Raw genomic sequence first — 18,149 nt, forward strand, 5'->3', positions numbered from 1 at the left:
AAGAGTGCAGTTAATATATTTAATATATTTCTAATTTTTTCATTACAATAAAACTTTAAATATAAGTTCGATGTGATATAAATCTATTTATTACCCATTATTTTTCATGCAAAGAGATTTGTTGCTATTATTTCTTCTAATACTTCTGTTACTTTTATTTGCAATTAATGTATAAAGGGAATGAAATAAAGCAATTTTTTTAAAGTAAATTTGTTGAAAAGTATGTATCATATATTATATATTTTTTATAATTCCTTTATTTAGCACACAAATGCTCTAAAATATTTTCATGTTAGTTTAACGATTCAATTTGTTAGCTCCTGAGTCATTGAGAACTACAAAGTATTAAATCTGTGCGAATAAATAACCTTTTTATTATTCGGAATTTGTTCCATCATTATTTGTCGTCAATTGGTGACGTTCTTATTACTGTTGGTACAAAACCGTATGGAGGAGTACATTCCCTTGTACTGTCATTTTCGTTTTTGCTGGATGATTCACTTTTTTTTCGTACCTCTTTAGAGCCACTGCATTTCGCAATAAATTTTAGTTCATTTATTAATTCTTCCTTAAAAGACACCTATAAAGTAAGTAACATACATTATGTATTTGATAAATTAATAAGTATGAATATGTGTTGTGAAAAGAATAAGCGATTAGAATTTTTAAATATTTCACGAAGTTATATTTGTAATCGCTAGTTATAATTTATCATCATTTATAATTTAGTTAAAATATGTTAAATTCACAATTATTAAATAAACAAATTTTTTTTAGAATTATCGTCACAATGTTGTTATGATGATATTAATTTAAATCGTCATTTTACAAGTAAAAATACTCAAGTGATACACTCTAATTTCTTTTAAATTTGGCACAAATATAGAATTATGAAAAATATTTTATCTATCATTTTTCATTTTGGTCTATAAACTATTTTAAAAACATGTACTACCTTTTTAATTTTCATCCTCTTTTCATCTATAAATAGAATAATAACATATAAAAAACAAAATTAAATGCAAAATATAAGAGGTTTTTGGATCACTGATTATGATATGAAATCAAATTTGTAAAATTGTTCATTTAAATAAAAAATGTAAACAAATTAGCAAAAAGATTGAAATAAAGTATTATAACATTTAAGAGTTATTTGCATACATGATTTTAAACATAGCGTCAAATTTTTTTAATTTGTTTGCTAATTTGTTTAAATATTTTTATATTTAAGCAAATAATCTTGCAAATTGGTTTCTTATTTGTAATCAGTGATTCAAAAAACTCTTATTTGTTAAATTTTGTTTTTCTCTATTATCATTTTATTTATAAATGATAAGAGGATAGATGAAAATGGAAGGGATAATAAAACCGTTTACGGACCAAAATGGAAAGAGAGGGTAAAAAATATTTTTTATAGATTTATATTTATGTTAAATTTGAAAGAAATGGAGTGTATTGTTTGAAAAGTTATTTGTTAGTTCTTCAAATTAATTTTGATTATTTCATTATCTTTGTATTAAAATCATATTGATTTCAGTAAATTTTGATAGAAAGCGGTACGATTGTGATATATTGTGTTGTAAATAAGAATAGTCTGCTTACATTTTCTCGAATGGATGTTCGGGCAACAACCCAAAGTAATTCAAATATAGTGTATACGCAGGATAAGGCGACGCCTACAGTGAGTACCAAGAACACGCCACCCACATTATCAAGACCTAATCGTTCCGCTGAACCACCTCCAGCGCTTTCCTAAACAGCGATGCATGACAAACAAATTAGATGAATATGATGTACACGTTTTATACATATATACATTATACGTTTTATACATATACTCACTTGACATTTACCACCGCCTCTTTTTTGTGTCCACCATTTCGTCTTGATCTGTTGAATAATGCCCCGTTCCGATAACATTAATACAGCTGAATTTATGTTGTGTAGATATATCGAATCTGTAACAATATTTTATATGATAAAATTGATACCGCATTAATTTATTTCTCCAGCATATTTACATTCTAAAAAAGATGATTATGGTAAAATGATCGAAATGTTTGTAATTTAATGATGTTTTATTGAGTATTATGTTTTATTTTGAGTATTAGCATAATCGATACAGCCTTGGTTCCTTTAAGTTTTCTTAATTTGTATTTTTATATTTTAGAAAAATGTACGATAAGTAATATTCCTTTAACTACAAGAAAGAGTAATAATTGTCGTTATTTGTGTGATCATAATATTGTCATTGTTTATAATTTTGCAAGATAATACTTTTGTAATCGGTCAGAAATTTTCGAATGTTAGTGATTATTTTTTAGAGTTGTATAAGTCATCTCTTTTAGATATTTATTTAGTGAATACATTACTAAATAATAAATAAATATTTAGCACAAACTGTATTACTCCTATATATTACACCTGACCATATTATAAATCCATCTTATGATTTTTACTTTTAAGTGTTCTCAAATAGCAGAAGAAAAAGAAAGACATAGTGACATTTAATAGAACAAAATAAACGGTGTCTTTTGTAATGTTTCTTTATTATTTGGCTATTAAAATATATTATATTGGTAATTCAAAATATTATTGCAAGTATATATTATACATTTAAACATTTTTTTTCGATCATTTTCCAAATTTTTTTTCGATCTTTATTTCATCACATTTAATAATATCGAATTTTATCAAATATTAATTGTATATAATAAGAAAAAGAAACTAATTTTTTAAATTATGAAAATATAAAATATTCGAGTATGTACTTTATTATTATATACGTCTATGCAGAGATCTATTTTGATAAAACTTACTCTTTTTCATTGCTATGCCATATCCCTTTTCGTCTAAGAGCCCTCCTACTTGCGTCACATCACAATTTCTTTCTGTCATATATCTAAAGCAATACACATATACATATATATATATATATATATATATATATATAATAATACGTATATGTACATGTATATGTATAACTAAATACATGAAATATATATTTAAACATTTAATAAGTACTCAATTGAAGCAGATTCCATAAGAAAAGCGTAATCATCAGTTTTAACTTTGTGTAAACCGTCTTCATTTTCCGCTACTAATACGTCGTTCTCATTTTCCATCATGTATTTGTACATATCTATGTATGTTGAGATATTGCTTTCCTTGAAATTGACAAAATTCTTTCAAAAAATTGAATTATAGAGTGCGACTTATACATTTATTATGCTTATCTTTTAATCCTATGTATTTATGTGTATTAATCTAAATTATTTCTTTCTCGGAAATACTAATATTATTAATAATATTTTGTAGACTTTAATTTAGTCGGAGTACTATTACTTTAAAACTGTTTTCTATTATTTAATAGAAAAAATTGTAATTACAATTCTACAAGGGATGGAAAAATTGTTAAATATACAACAAACGCTGTTAATGCTAATAATTGTATGAAAAATTATTAAATTAAATTACTAAGTATAATTGCTTTGCTAATATTATTTTACACATACATATTATTAAAAGCTGTTTAACTAATCATATTAATTATTTAATTAATTGTGTCATGCAGGATTAATTATTATTGTATTTATAACAAATTATTGTTGTATGCGTTGTAAAAATTATTATTGAAATTTTTTCTCATTAACAAATTTACAAAAATAATGAGACGAACAACATAGATGATAAAAGGAGAAAATAGTTACTTGAGTTAAAGTTTCTTACGTTTGAGATTAATTTTATATATTATAATACGCACTATAAAAATAATATATTAGGTGTTGGAATTAATTCGTAGCGTTTTTTAATGAAAGAATGTTATTTATTTCACATGAGCATTAAAAAATACATTAATGAAAGTACTTCCCATCACTTGTAAAACGCTACGAATTAATTCCAACACCTAATACTTTTTTGAACGTTTTGAAAAATTTATCGCTACATATATAATTATTTATTAAGTTATTACTTACTCCGAAAAAATTGAGCGTGGCTCCTTTTCTTTTTGCGCCATATTTAATAGTTTTTTTTTTTACTAATTCCTCAACATTGTCAAAAGGCGATGTTACAGTTTCTACGGTTAGAAACGCTGCTAGATTAGCTGTATAACTTGACACCATTATAAGACAGAAGAACCACCAGCAGCTTGCAACCATCCTTGTTGAAATGCCACTATAAATATTTTAATTTACTTTTTATTTTTATATGTATATAAACTTTTTGATTTAACTTATATAAAATTCTCAAAAACTAATAAATATAATATTAATGAAAATATAATACGAATTTAAAATATAAAATTGATTGAAGCAGAGAATATATGAACAGAAACCTGTGTAATCTAAAAATTATATGTGTTCGATCAATTATTTAACTAATGCAATACATATTTTTTGTATTTTTGACGTAAATATTTAAACATTTCACCTTTGAGATAACTCATTCAAGGTATTAATAGCATTCATTAATATAGTAACAATTGAGAAAATTATTTTTCACTCACATGGGTGCTATTTCGCTACCTTGTTGCATAATGGCGCCTATCGCAAACCAAAAGGCATTCTTGAAGGAAAATTGATTTTCAAGTTCTTCGGGTTCTTCAATGCAAGGGTAAGGATTACTCCATTCTGCAGGACATATTCTTCCAATTATATAGAGTAATAATGATACTATCACGTACGCGCCCATCAAATAAATCCAGACGTCGTTAGAAAATGGCGATAAAAATGAAAACAGACTAGGAGGTGCTTTAGTTGGTCTTTTATATAATATACTAATTCCTGTATAAAATTATATCTTTTTAATACGAATAAAATGATTTTATATGTATACTGATGGCAAAAATTAAATTAACTCATTTAGCATATTACAATAATTATTACTTTAAATTTATTGACCTAAATTCATAATGGGCGTTGTAAAGTCGAAATCTATTGCCCGGGTCGATGTAATAGTGAGATCCGTGATCGCCAAATCTGCTTCCTAAAAGAGCGTTACATCTTCGATTTATAGATCCCGTTATGTTAATGCAAACTTTTTATTTATATTTTATTACTTGATTATATTCCTCGACATTCAATACTAACATCAGCCATAATTTTTCCAAGCATACCAGACCACTTTCCATCTTTCATAGATCCATAATCGCTTTCCACTTGCAAAGTATAATTGAATTCAAGTATTTGACTAATTTCTTGTATAACGTCGACTGCGAAACCTTCATAACGCTCATTACCGCTTAATGTGATCATCGACTCCTTTATCATGCCATATGGATGCGTAAGTGATATTAAAACTATAAATGTCTTATTTTGTATGTTCAGTTTAGAATCTGATTTTTGAGTATTGATGTCTGGAAACCATTCGATATTTTCCCCTGCTGTACTATTCCATTCACCAATTTTTATCAGACCCTTTTTTTCAGTCAAACGTACGATATCCAATTTTATGTTACTTCGTAAACCATCTCTATCAAATTTGACAAGACCCGTTAAACCTCTTGTTTCAGTCTAAAAGTGAAATAGTACGATAAGAATTACTTTTATAATGAAAGAATTACTGAACAAATAATTAATTCGAAGATAAGAAATATTTATCATAATTGATATCAGTAGAATTTATTGAATTAATTTTATGATATAGCAATTTCTATATTTTTTATTTATTAATATTCTTTAAGAATGGCAATTGATGCCAAATAAATTTATGTGTATATACAATATTATATATTATTGTAGAAATATTTAAATTAAAGCATTTATTGTCTTACCGATCGCATAAAGTTGCTTAAACTCAGTCCATGTTCCCATCTGCTATCACCATCGCACGACAATTTCTTGACATTGCCCTTTGTAGCATCCTTCAATTGTTTAAAAGCTCTCGCAAATAATTGAACTGCATCGTACATGAGCGCATGTTCAACTCGCAGTTGCAAAGGATCTAAACTCCATTCGTCTTGATGCCTGTTCGCGATTTGTAGCACTGTCGGATCTTCCGGATCGATCAGACGAATGCCAGTGAAATTAACGCCAGAAAATTGATATGGCTCTAAATCCAAAGTTTGCAGATCCTGAGTGCAATATACATTTATTGGCATATATTTAATTGTTGGATTTTTCGGATTATACGCGTGTTAAACTTTTGCTCGTAATTTAAATGTCATACAAAATTGAAAATTCAAATTATAAATTAATAAAATTTGGATGAATTGATATTTAATACATTTGTAGTATTAATGAATACATTGAATCAATCGTTAAAAATTTCTAGAATCGTTTGCATATATCAATCTTATAATTTTACAATTTTTAATCAAAATTTGTATTTATTATATATATGCAATAAAACTTTAGACTTTACTAAATTATCTTCTGCTAACAAGTATTATCATTGCACCATTCATACACCTTTTACAGAATATAAATTTTTATCGAAAGTATAGTTTATATTTATGGTATATATTTCAAGCGCAAAATTCTATTGCAATTATAATTATTATTATTCTATAATTTTATAATAACTTGTGCAAGTGTTTTCTTACCAGCGAGGTAACAATGACTTTGTACTTGTCGGATAAAATCCCAACTTGTTGAGCCTGCTTCAGAACCTCGTCGAGAATTTCGTATGAACAGTCGATGACAATATTTTGTATGTTCGATGCTTTAATTTCTTGCATTCCTTGCCTACATAAGATTCGATATCAAGCTGTACAATTAATTAACTTTTTCTTTCAAAACATTTCTCAATTAATTAAATTCGCCGATCTCACTTAATCACTTCCGGCATAATTGTCACTCATTGAAAAGTATCTAGCTGTCTTGTTTAATTGAAAAAAGTCTAAAAGTCTGAATATTCTTAATATGAAATTTAAAAATATTCATATGTTTATAATCGATTATGTTAGCCCGACGTTCCAAGTTAATCATAGAGAAAAGTCACCGATACCAACATACTACTTTGTTTTTAGACAATATTTCTTAAACAAAAGGTAAAAAATTTTAAAAACATAAGTACAAACTAAAAAGTGTCTTCTAGAGATAATATATAGCAGTTTTTGTAATACTGTTTGCAATTTTTGTAATAATTAATTTTTTTGTAAGATAAGCAAAAATGAACGTCTGCAATAAAATGGGCTCCAAAACTGACATAGTAGGCAGTAATGCTATGTATTCCTATTCTTTTTCTTTTACAAGAATTATCTGTAAAATAAAATATTTACAAGTAAATGTATATAAAATACTCCAAAATCTTTTCATTTCGTTATAAAACATTTTTATTGAATTATATATGCATATTTACTTTACGTTGTTCTGCAAGATATAAATATGTAACGCGATAGTTTTTCAAGAGTTTTTCCACGATTATATGCACAATTGTCTTCAGCTCCAATAGAACTATTTGATACTATAAAGCAACATTATAAAGATTAAGTTAGCTCATGATCTGTTTTACAGACAGGTGTGACGGTTTACGCTGCACCTCAATTTTAATTTTCGCATCGTATTATGAGAAATTAAGAGAAAAAATAATATAAATAAAACTGATTTAAAAAATTAAAAGCATTTAAAATGACGAAATATTATTAATAATATAGTCATTATTATTTAAACTGCGCAATTTGCAAAAGAAAATTGTAAGAATTTTATTTTCACATTCGTAGAATTCGTTTTTAGCTGATTTAATATATGTAGAAACAAGCAACAAATACACGAATTATGAATTTGTATTTCTTTAATCAGCTAAACAGATCATGATTTTATTAGTATTAATAAAGTGCAATAATTAGTTCCTGAGAAATAAGGGAGTACCACTTTAGAAGACCTATCAGTATCGGCTTTCTTCTAAATATTAGCAAGAAGATATAATTTTTCTGTCATTATGGGATCGAAAAATCTTTGATACTTATTTACAAGATTAAATATTTGTATACCTGTAATTTGGGCCATAGCCTAAATGATATATAAATGCAGAATTGGCACTGCCATGTGCATCCCATCGCTTCAGCAAGAGACGCATGCGAATCAGACTATCAGTGTTCTCATACAGTATTGCAAAAGATTTCCATTTCAATTCTGTGACTAGTTGATTATAAATCTGTAAAAATTATTTGATGATCATTATTATGTGACTATTATACGAACGCATCGAATAAAATAAAAATTAAAATAAAAGAAAGGTTAAATAAAAGAATTATAATTAGGACACAAAATATTAAAAGACATATATATATATATATATATATATATATATATATATATATCATTATTCTACTGCAGTAATCATAAATAATTTGTTAATTTTTATTTTTTTGATTAATGCAGACAAAGATTATATTCTTTTTTTATATAAACAGATAATGAATAATTTTTTTCGAGAAAATAATTTTTTTTTACAAAATTATTTGTATGTGTATATATTATTGTTTATTACCCATTTATATTATTTTTCAATTACAGCATATTTAATACGATTATAATCAATCTTTCTAACTTCACTACTTACTCTTGATAACGAGTTCACATGCGGATATAGATTCAGAGCTATTCCACGTGAATGGAAGGATTGGTCAAGATCCTCTCGTACAGAGATTTGTGGTATTTCTACTACATCGCATATACTTTGCACGTGCTCGGCAATTACTTTTTCTTGAGGTCCAAAAATACTCACTATTCCCAGATCTAACAGTTCGCATACTAAACATGAAACATTTTGAAAAATAAGTTATATAAAAATACATTCATGTAACATAATTCTAAGCTACATTATTTTGATCGCACTTTCGAAAAAATAATTTAATAATTATTTAATATCTAGTATTATCTATGTAGAGGAAAATTCTGTGCTATGTAAAAACATAGATTTTTTACAAAGAGTTATGTTTACGTTTTATTTAAACATATAAAATATAAATTAAAAGATTTTTATACAACGCAGAAACTTACAGCAACATTGCTGCAATGTTGAAATTTTACTACAATATTGCTGAAGCGTTGCAGTGTTGCTGCAATATTGTCCTGTATTTGTTTAATAAACGAAAATATGACCTATGTATATTTAATTCAAAATTATATTCAATTCATTCATTAGATATTTTAGTTCAAGAAGTTTAGCTCAAAACGACATATAAACAGTCAAATATTCAATATTAAATGTGTATATATTGAATAATATGATTTAATATCAAATGTACATCACTTTAATATTGAGTAGCAGCTTTACCTTTCGATGATACTTCGAATGGGTCCCCTTCAATCTGCTCTATTTTTGATTCGAAGAATACTTGATTTGAAAGTTCTTGGTCCTCATATCTGTTTTGGTTCACAGCTCTTACTGACGATTCGAACATCTGTTTCATTGCTTCATCTTGATCGAATAGCCCTACTGTAAATACATAGCCAGCTCTTTTTAAAATCGAGTTTTACTGACATGACTGAAATAGCTCACAAGCTCTTTCATAAAGTAGTACATATTAAAAGTATGGGTGTGCAAATCCGATTCAACACGGTTCTTTCAACATATTTCTTTTAATATTTAAAAATTAAACTAGCAAAAATATTAATCTCAACCATCATGCGCAAATTTAATAATAAGAATGTTTTAAAGATTTAAATATGTTGTTATATTTATATTATGAATATTATAAAGTAATACTTTATTTTTTAAAAGTATTGATAATTTTTAATATTGTAGAGATTGATATATTATAAGGATTATATTTGCTTCTAGATTTTAGATATTGTACTGTTTACAGACACTTTAAGACTCACAATAAAATATAAATACGTAAATAATTTTCATATTTTATTCATATTTTATTCGTTAATCACGTCAGTGAACATTTATCTTACCTATTGAAATCCTTTTTGGAAAACCTAGCACACATACGTAAGGCAGGAATATTGGCAATAATATCAGTAGAGGCTTGGCCATCATCTTATAGTCATTCTGCACACACACATTGAATAAATATTAAAATGCAGCTTATTGGTGAGCATCTTGACAGATGCAGATGTGTATCCAACAAAGTTAGATATAAATGGCACATATGTATAGCTAAATGGAAAGGTTTTGAACGAGCACTTAACTAGCCGACGTTATATAAACTAACCGGAAGGCACCGCGCCGCCTGAAAATCACTCTCGATACGCATAAATATTTAGATCCGTCTAAAATCAATCTTCTAATATTGAGTTTAGTTATTTGCTTGATGCTTATACTCTTAATAAATCCCTACTGAGATCTATCTCAGAAATTCCTACGTTACTTTTCCAAGTTTATTTTCTCTGTTGTGAAAGTAAGTTCTCTTTTTCTTTCTGCTTCTTTACATGTTGTTACAACGATTCTCAAATCATGTGCCAAAATAAATCAGTAATAACATATTTACACAAGCAACTTATTAGCCATTTACCTGTCCAACCTATTTACCATCCTAATTTCTATAATTTAATTCCCAATGCGTGCAAGAATTATTATATTCTTTTTTACTTATCTAAAAATCTTTGTATAAATTTCAACCTTAACTAGCCTTCTTAACTAAATTTTATTGACCTAAGTTGACGCATTTTATTTTAATTAACTTGTTGAATAAAATAATTAATCATATTAAAATTTTCTTCGCTGTCAAAAAATTGTTTCTAAAATAAAATGCGTAATTACTTTAATGAAATAATAATAATCTCAATGAAATAAACGCATATCTTCATAATAAAATAAATACCTTTTTCCTTTGAAAGTACATTTTTATATAATTTTATATATAATTATATTAGGTGTTGGAATTAATTCGTAGCGTTTTTTAATGAAAGAATGTTATTTATTTCACATGAGCATTAAAAAATACATTAATGAAAGTACTTCCCATCACTTGTAAAACGCTACGAATTAATTCCAACACCTAATATATAATTTTAGACAGTTTAATTAAATTTCTGTTTAAATATAAATCATTACAAAATAATTACATTGGCTGAAAAAATTATTAATTTGCTTTACGCTCTTAAAATTTAATCCTCCAAAGTTTTTCTCAAAATAATTCTCTTGTTCTTAATTATTTAATAATAATTAAATATTCGTTTAAACTTTTGATGATTGTCTTTAACAATTTGAACAAGTGTTTAGACACGTATTTGTAAATATTAACTTGATTTTATTCTGATCAATAATATCAATTTCGAAATGATTAATTTTTTAAAGCTACGTAAATATTTCTCATTCGCTGGAAACAACTAGCGTCTATCTTAAGAGTACAAATTTGTAGCGACGTCGCACGCATTCGAAGTTCTACGTAGCTTACTGTCATCATGCCAAGTGTACATAGTCTGGCACGTTTTTTTTTCATTCATTCATTTAAAGCTGCCGTTTTCATATTTATTTATCACGGTGATTTGGGTTATTTCGCAATGTATCGGCTCGTATTACGCGGAATAAATCATTAAATCTCGCGGATTTCTACAATTAAAGTTTTTGAATAGTCCAGCATACGATATCGGCACAACTTGGAAAACTAACGAAAATCTTAATAGAACGCATAACCATGTCGATATATTTAGACGCTGAACATCTCCGCCGCCACTGGTGCTTGTCGCGTTCACCGTGTGACATAGATTACAACAGGATACAATCGAAAATATTTTTTTAATAGGAAATCGTCTTGCACATAATTTTTCTACAAGTTTTAAAAATTAATTTGCTCTATTTTTTTCTGTTCTTTATTTTATACTTACTGTGATGTTTGGAAATCGAGGGTATTTTTCCAGAAAATATATTAAATGCGTAGTTCTACGTATCATCGAGTTTGAAAAGACGAACTTGCCCAATTTTCTAGACTTCTCTCCAAACTCGTTTTACTTTAGTCATTTGAAACTCAATTACTGGCTGAATATTTTAGGGGTGGAAGATTTTTTTCGCGGGGGATGGAGCGAATTATACGCGAATTCTAGAGAAGTACGTATCGGGATTTAATTGGTAGACGACGAAGAATTGTTACTTCGCGAGAGGATCATCTCTAAGGGCTTACAAGGGCTTACCTAAAAACGTGATGCTGCGACTCGTTCCACTTGGCACGAAACTTTTTGAAACGCTTTACCGAACGAAACTCGCGCGGCACGCGACTCTAAATCCGAACGGCACTTCTCGCGCGGCTCATCTTAGCAGCGCATGCTCTAAACTCCCTTCCCAGATTTCATCGTGGCGACGAAGAATGCTTGTCGTCTGCGTCGTCGTCGACGGATGGAGTGGGAATCTAATGCGCAATGGTACTTTTAGGGAAACGACAAGAATTGATCAGCGTCAGTACCATATTACATGCTAATTACGTAAAAATCTAGAGATTTTGAAGAATTTTTATATTTTAAGAAACATTTTTTTATATTGTTCTTGATATATTATAATAAAAAAAAAAATTTTTTTGTTGCGAATAAACTAGACCAAAACTAATTTCTACGATCAGTATTTATTTAATTTTATGCTGCAAAAGAATCGAAAAAAAAAAATTTATTTAAATTTGTTTAGATCTGCCTTTTATGTCTCTTTTATCTCTTAAATCTCTGTATCTTTATCACTATTAGAACTCTGTACAGATATCTATACAGAAAAGATTACACAGTAAAAAAATATTTTGTATTTGTTTGGCATTTTTATTTACGTTTCTTTTTAATTACATTAATACTGACATTAAGGGTGGAATTAAATGAGCGCTTAATTTAACATAATTTAGATGTTAGAGAAATTAATTGCATGGATAATGCAAGATTGTAATCGCAATTAAAGGTGACTAGAGGCAATTATAATGTCAAATTGAAATTATATTATAATTATTTCATACTAATTACTATCTGAAAATAATAGAAAAGGCTATTGTTTTAGTGTCCTTAATTATTTAATTTTGTAATTTACATTTGGGTTGATACTCATTTTTATTTCAAGACCATCTTAATAAGTAATGTTTTAAGATACTAATGTGTGGCCCTATGATTGATTTATCAATCACATTGGATATCTCTTATATATATAAATACATAAATATCATATATTATATAACTCACATATAAATTGACGAATTGTGTATACGTTAATATATGAAATAAATACATTGATTTTTATAGTAATATTAAGATTTTTATTTTTATTTAAGAAAGAAATTATTATTCTTTTGTAATTTAATTATATTAGAACAATTTCGAAATAACAGAAAAGAATGCAGTTACAAGCTAGGGATTGTCATGGTTAAATAATAACTGGTCAATTGGGAAAAAAGGTGTGATGAAGGCAATTATAATAGAGAACATTTGGATGAGAATTTACAGACGATTAATTTATTCACGTTTAATATGTGTTGATGCTTGTATTACATTTTATATAAGAAGTAGAATCGCGATAGGCTCTTAACAAACTCGTATGTCGTGACATATGAACGGAAGTATGTAACGAGAATGTAATAGTGTCGATGATATTTACAGTTGGTATATTATGTATGTGTACGTATGTGTATATGTATGTATCTGTACACTAACGTGTCTGTATGTACTCTATGATTTGCATTTCAGAATTCGGTAAATTGTATCGAGAGAAACAAAATCCTTATGAAAGGTGCAAGTACAGGAGAAAAAAAAAACAAAACTTTGCGCTTCTCTTCGCTTTTACGTTCGATCTTAAAATAGTATCCGCGTACTGAAATATCATACACTCTTCAATACGGCATCGAACATTCATACTCTGATTTATGTAGCATTCATTTTCGAGAGTTTAAATACTAGATTGGAATCGCGATGTTCGTTTCCATTACATTTTTCTCTTTTTAAGTTAGAGGGAAGACTCAAACGAATACTGCTTGGTTCACAAGGTCCGCATAAACGCGAATCAAACGGAAACGAACGAATGAATATCAGTTAAAATAACGACACGTATTTCTTAAAAATAATTTTGTTAGAAGAGTAGAGCAGTCTTATGCATCAGATAAATATTGACAATACATTACGCGAATACGATTTAAAATATATTATCTACATAGTCTGGATAATTAGCTTAAAAAATTAACTCTCTACAGAGTACTCAAATAATATTTCAATGACCTTATGGACCCCGTCAGACCAGCTAAGGATAGGAATAAATTCAGATAAAATATGTTCAAAAATTATAACTATTTATCGCGAATCACACATATGAAACATTGGATTGCGATATAAAATAGTGCAAATTACGATATCAGGGGCCTAATTTTTGAAATGTATGCTTACGAAAAATTAGGGAAATCTATAACATATGTAAAATATGTTATGATATTTTTCGTACAATTATTTTTCGTATGCGATATTTTTCAAGAATTCAATCCTTGGTCTCGCAGATTATGGAATCCGTGAAAATCCTTTCGCGTTATTTATATATCACGTGGAGACTTTTGAAATCGCTATTGTACGCGCGTATTACGTTCCACCTTATCCGAATTTTATATATACGGATGACAATATTCGGATTGATTTCAATAGAATGCTTTACGTAATAACAAATAGTGCATCTTTAACGTCGATGAAAGATCATTCAATTTCACATGACTCTCATTCATTCGCTCGTTTTCTTGCACGCATCTTCCTCGCACAATTCAACAGATCTTACGAGGAACTAGATAATGGACTATCTTATTCAACCGTGGTTCGTAAAAAAAGGACAGACGTGTGTACACGATTAGAATTAAGCCTCTGTTTCCTTTTACATATCGTTTCTGAATTTCATCGCAAATTCTCGTCGCAACAAATTTATAGGATTTTTCTGACGTTAAAAGCTTTCGACGATGCGTTCTCTTTTTTTGTTTCCTATCAAGAGATGTAATATCAAATTTGTTGACTTGATACTCGACAAAATTCAATCTCGTTATAATTGTTTGAGAATAATTCGTATTTTTTTGTTACATTTGAAAGTGATTTCAGTCAGAATTAATTATTTTTGTAGCGATTTCTTTTTCTGGACCGTCGATGTTTTGAATTGATCGATCATGTATGTTTTAATTCGCACATGAGCAAGGAAACAATTAACTTCGCAAAGAAATTCATCACTCGGCCAGGCATCCCTTTGTTCACGTCAGAGGTGCTTTTCCAACGAAGTGCCTGTACTTGTTGCACGCCGCGTACTTGCCCTTCTCCGAAACGATCGACAGACTTGAATGTTGCCCCTGACATCGACAAAGCGCCTTTCTCGACGACTTTTTATTTCCGTTGCCGCAGTCCAAAGCGTATCGCAATTCGCTTGCCATTTCCGAGGACACGGACTTCTGAAAGTTCCACGAAAAGACGATTGCAAAAAGCTCACATATTGAATCGTAAACGAGTCGTTCAGTTCAAACTCAAAATATTGAAACTCAACAAAATTTTATTAGTTTTTACTTTCTTTAATGCAAGGTAATTTTTATTCAATAAATTTGAGCTGAAAAACTAATATCATTTAAGAATCTATAATAAATGGTTTAGATGACAGAAGATACAATTGAGATAAAAGATTTAGGTTATTAATGATCTGGATTATTGTTTTAGGAAAGTTTAATAAAAAAATCTTGACGAAATTTTTGTAAATAAATTATTATCTTGTACATTTCAGAAATCTCAATATTTTTGATATTAAAAATTTTTAATGTAATTTTTATAGCTTCAAGAAAGAATCTAATACAATATTAACACTGAAAAACTCGATAACTTTTATATATTTAAAAGATACTCGTAAATGTGCTCACCTTCTGTAAATCCGTGACGGGAGAGAAGCAAGAAACATTGCGACACAACTAACAATGTCATACTAAACTGTCACACAATACGCGTCCTTTCAATTTCATTTACGGCTATAAATAATGCAACATTTCGAAATCGTAATTTCCGTACAAGTTACTTCGCCATGACACAGAGATTTGTCTATTCAATAACGAAATTTTGGAAGTCCGCGTGCTTCTTACATGGATCGGAAATTTACATTAAATTGCGACGAAAGCTCCATGTGGATAAAGATGACTATTTTCTAACATAATATTATACTCGTTCTGTGCATTGGTTAATTTCTTTATTAAAATTTATATTAACGTTTTAAATATCACAACATATAAGAGAAAAAAATAAGAATTAATAATTATATATCCTTCAATAACTCTTATTTATAAAAATAAAAAAATCTTGGTGGATCAAGTTCCAAGAATAATCTTAAAAAATTTCAAGAAAATTTTATATATATTCTTATTTTATATACCTACATATAATTAATAATAATAATATTTCATATGGTTACATAAAATATTGTTATTATTAAAACAATATTATTTTAAATTAATCGAGAGAACAGTTAATTAATATATTTTTAAATGTTATTATAATATTATGGAAAGTAATAAATTGTTGAATACTCCAATTTTGATAAGAACGCGATAAGTTTCCGATATATCCACTTGCTCTTTCGGATTATTACTTATGACAACATTATCATCTCGAGAAGCGTACGGACTTCCACCGCACACTTACGATCGCATATTGATTACTTCGACAATTACATATTATTTACAGTAAAATGTCTCATAATCTGGTATACTATACATTCACTATCTAGCCGGTATAAAATCGTGATTGTTCTTAAAAGTTCGTCCACAGCACTACTAAGTTGTGAACACCGCGGTTTTTGTCTTGATTTTAAAGTATTTTGATGTCGATTGAAACGTTTGCGACTTCGCGAGGAAGGACACAGCCTTTCCTATTGCGAGGTTTAAAGTCTTCGTGTATTAATCTAAGTTTTGATATGAGCAAATGGCAATTACATTGACCTTTCCAATCTTTCATTATGTCATTTTTTTATTCTGATTATTTACGTATATTGCAACAATCATACATTTTTTATTGAAAAATTTGTACTGCCATTAATTGAATTTCAATAGTCTGATCGCCATGTAAATAGAATAGAAACAAGCATTTGATATCAAAACAAGAAAAAAAGAAAGAAAAAAAATTTTCGAAAAATGAAATAAAAAATTATTTATAAATTTTTATTTTAAGCGATAATTTTTAAGATTGGAATTTAAATTTAGTCGTCACAAATTAGATTTAAACAGCCAACTCACTAATTGTGAGTCTATGCATTATGTGTGCGATAGTATTAGTGACTGTATGATAGGTGATCAACTAAACATAATTTGTGGTAGCTAGCTTTAAAGTATGTATATCTCGAACACTATAACTTGAAATAAAAGTTTATATAACTATTTTATTTAATTTTTCGAAAACTTTTTTGTTTTAGTTGCGAATTTGGGATATTCTATACAATTTTAGAGACAAATTGATTAATCTAACTTTTAAAATGTTGAAGAAATTATACTCTAGTGAATGCTTTAATTTAAAGAGAAATATTTTTGTACTTCCCAAACCATTTCATTAAATTAAATTGTTAGTATTTGACAAAATTTTACGAGGAAAATTGGAAAGATCAAGGCTTGTTGCTTCTTTTGTCCGATTATCTTCGTTTATTCCTATAATTTTATGATCTTTATACAGTTTTCCGATCTCTCGTGATGGAGTTCTTCCTTAGGTCCACTGAACTCGGATCGGATACGTTTTGAGGTACGGCTTGAGTTTAAGAATCTGTTTTTTTCGCAGCGCAGCGCGTACCGTCGCTAGTGCAGATCAGTAAAACCTTCGCAGATCGGTTTCCCCGAGGATTTCTGCTTCTAGAACAGAACACCAAAATGCCCGAGTCAGATTCGTTATATTCAGTCATTGTTACAATAATCAAAGCGGGAAAAAATGTGCGCTAATTATCGGTGCTTACTTGAAAGCAAAATTTTTATTCTATTCATGCTTTCTCATTGTTTTTTTTAATAATATAAGTATATTGAATTTATCTATCGTATCGTTTGTTATTGTAATTTTTTATATGAGCATCGTGATTAATCATTCTTTCACGATGGAAAATAAAAATCGATTTCATGTATAATGAAAACAAAATAATAATTAATATATTTATTGTAATTATTTGTTCATGACTTTTTTTATCTTTTCAATATATTGTCTGTATATATTATTATATTGTATTCAGTATTGTGATAGCAACCGTGATGACGACGGATATGAAACGATCTTACGTATCATAAAAAGCCTTACATATCATAAAAATTCGAGTATGCCATCCGA

General features: G+C 28.1%; 2 protein-coding genes and 1 long non-coding RNA gene across 9 annotated transcripts in view; 1 reads left to right on the top strand and 2 right to left on the bottom strand.

Annotated features, from left to right (window-relative positions):
* The window catches only part of LOC147910252 (uncharacterized), a 322,413-nt gene that overhangs the window by 236,017 nt on the left and 68,247 nt on the right, over positions 1–18,149 (top strand). The gene's annotated exons all lie outside the window — the stretch shown is intronic.
* LOC105150059 (glutamate receptor ionotropic, kainate 2) lies at positions 210–12,468 on the bottom strand. The gene is made up of 16 exons (XM_011062871.2): positions 12,030–12,468; positions 9,852–9,948; positions 9,223–9,384; positions 8,506–8,696; positions 7,934–8,097; positions 6,545–6,686; positions 5,774–6,073; positions 5,091–5,513; positions 4,902–4,986; positions 4,508–4,784; positions 3,978–4,176; positions 3,025–3,167; positions 2,820–2,902; positions 1,843–1,958; positions 1,603–1,752; positions 210–580 (listed from the first exon to the last, which is right to left on the bottom strand). Exons 2-16 carry the CDS (start codon positions 9,934–9,936, stop codon positions 398–400), a joined length of 2,703 nt encoding a protein of 900 aa, XP_011061173.2. The 5' UTR covers positions 9,937–9,948; positions 12,030–12,468; the 3' UTR covers positions 210–397.
* KaiR1D (Kainate-type ionotropic glutamate receptor subunit 1D) overlaps positions 13,295–18,149 on the bottom strand; it is a 429,757-nt gene continuing 424,902 nt past the window's right edge. For 5 of the 7 annotated variants that reach the window (XM_087404682.1, XM_087404685.1, XM_087404684.1 and 2 more), the window contains one exon: positions 17,460–17,686. In XM_087404682.1, the coding sequence (XP_087260808.1) occupies positions 17,633–17,686 (54 nt within the window). In that variant the 3' untranslated portion in view covers positions 17,460–17,632. Of the gene's footprint in view, positions 15,266–17,459; positions 17,687–18,149 lie in introns of those variants that run through there. The other 2 variants (XM_087404686.1, XM_087404683.1) reach the window with 2 other exon arrangements.

Source organism: Acromyrmex echinatior, chromosome 3, assembly GCF_024713525.1.
Source record: "Acromyrmex echinatior isolate Ae372 chromosome 3, ASM2471352v2, whole genome shotgun sequence".
Taxonomy (NCBI): Eukaryota; Metazoa; Arthropoda; class Insecta; order Hymenoptera; family Formicidae; genus Acromyrmex; species Acromyrmex echinatior.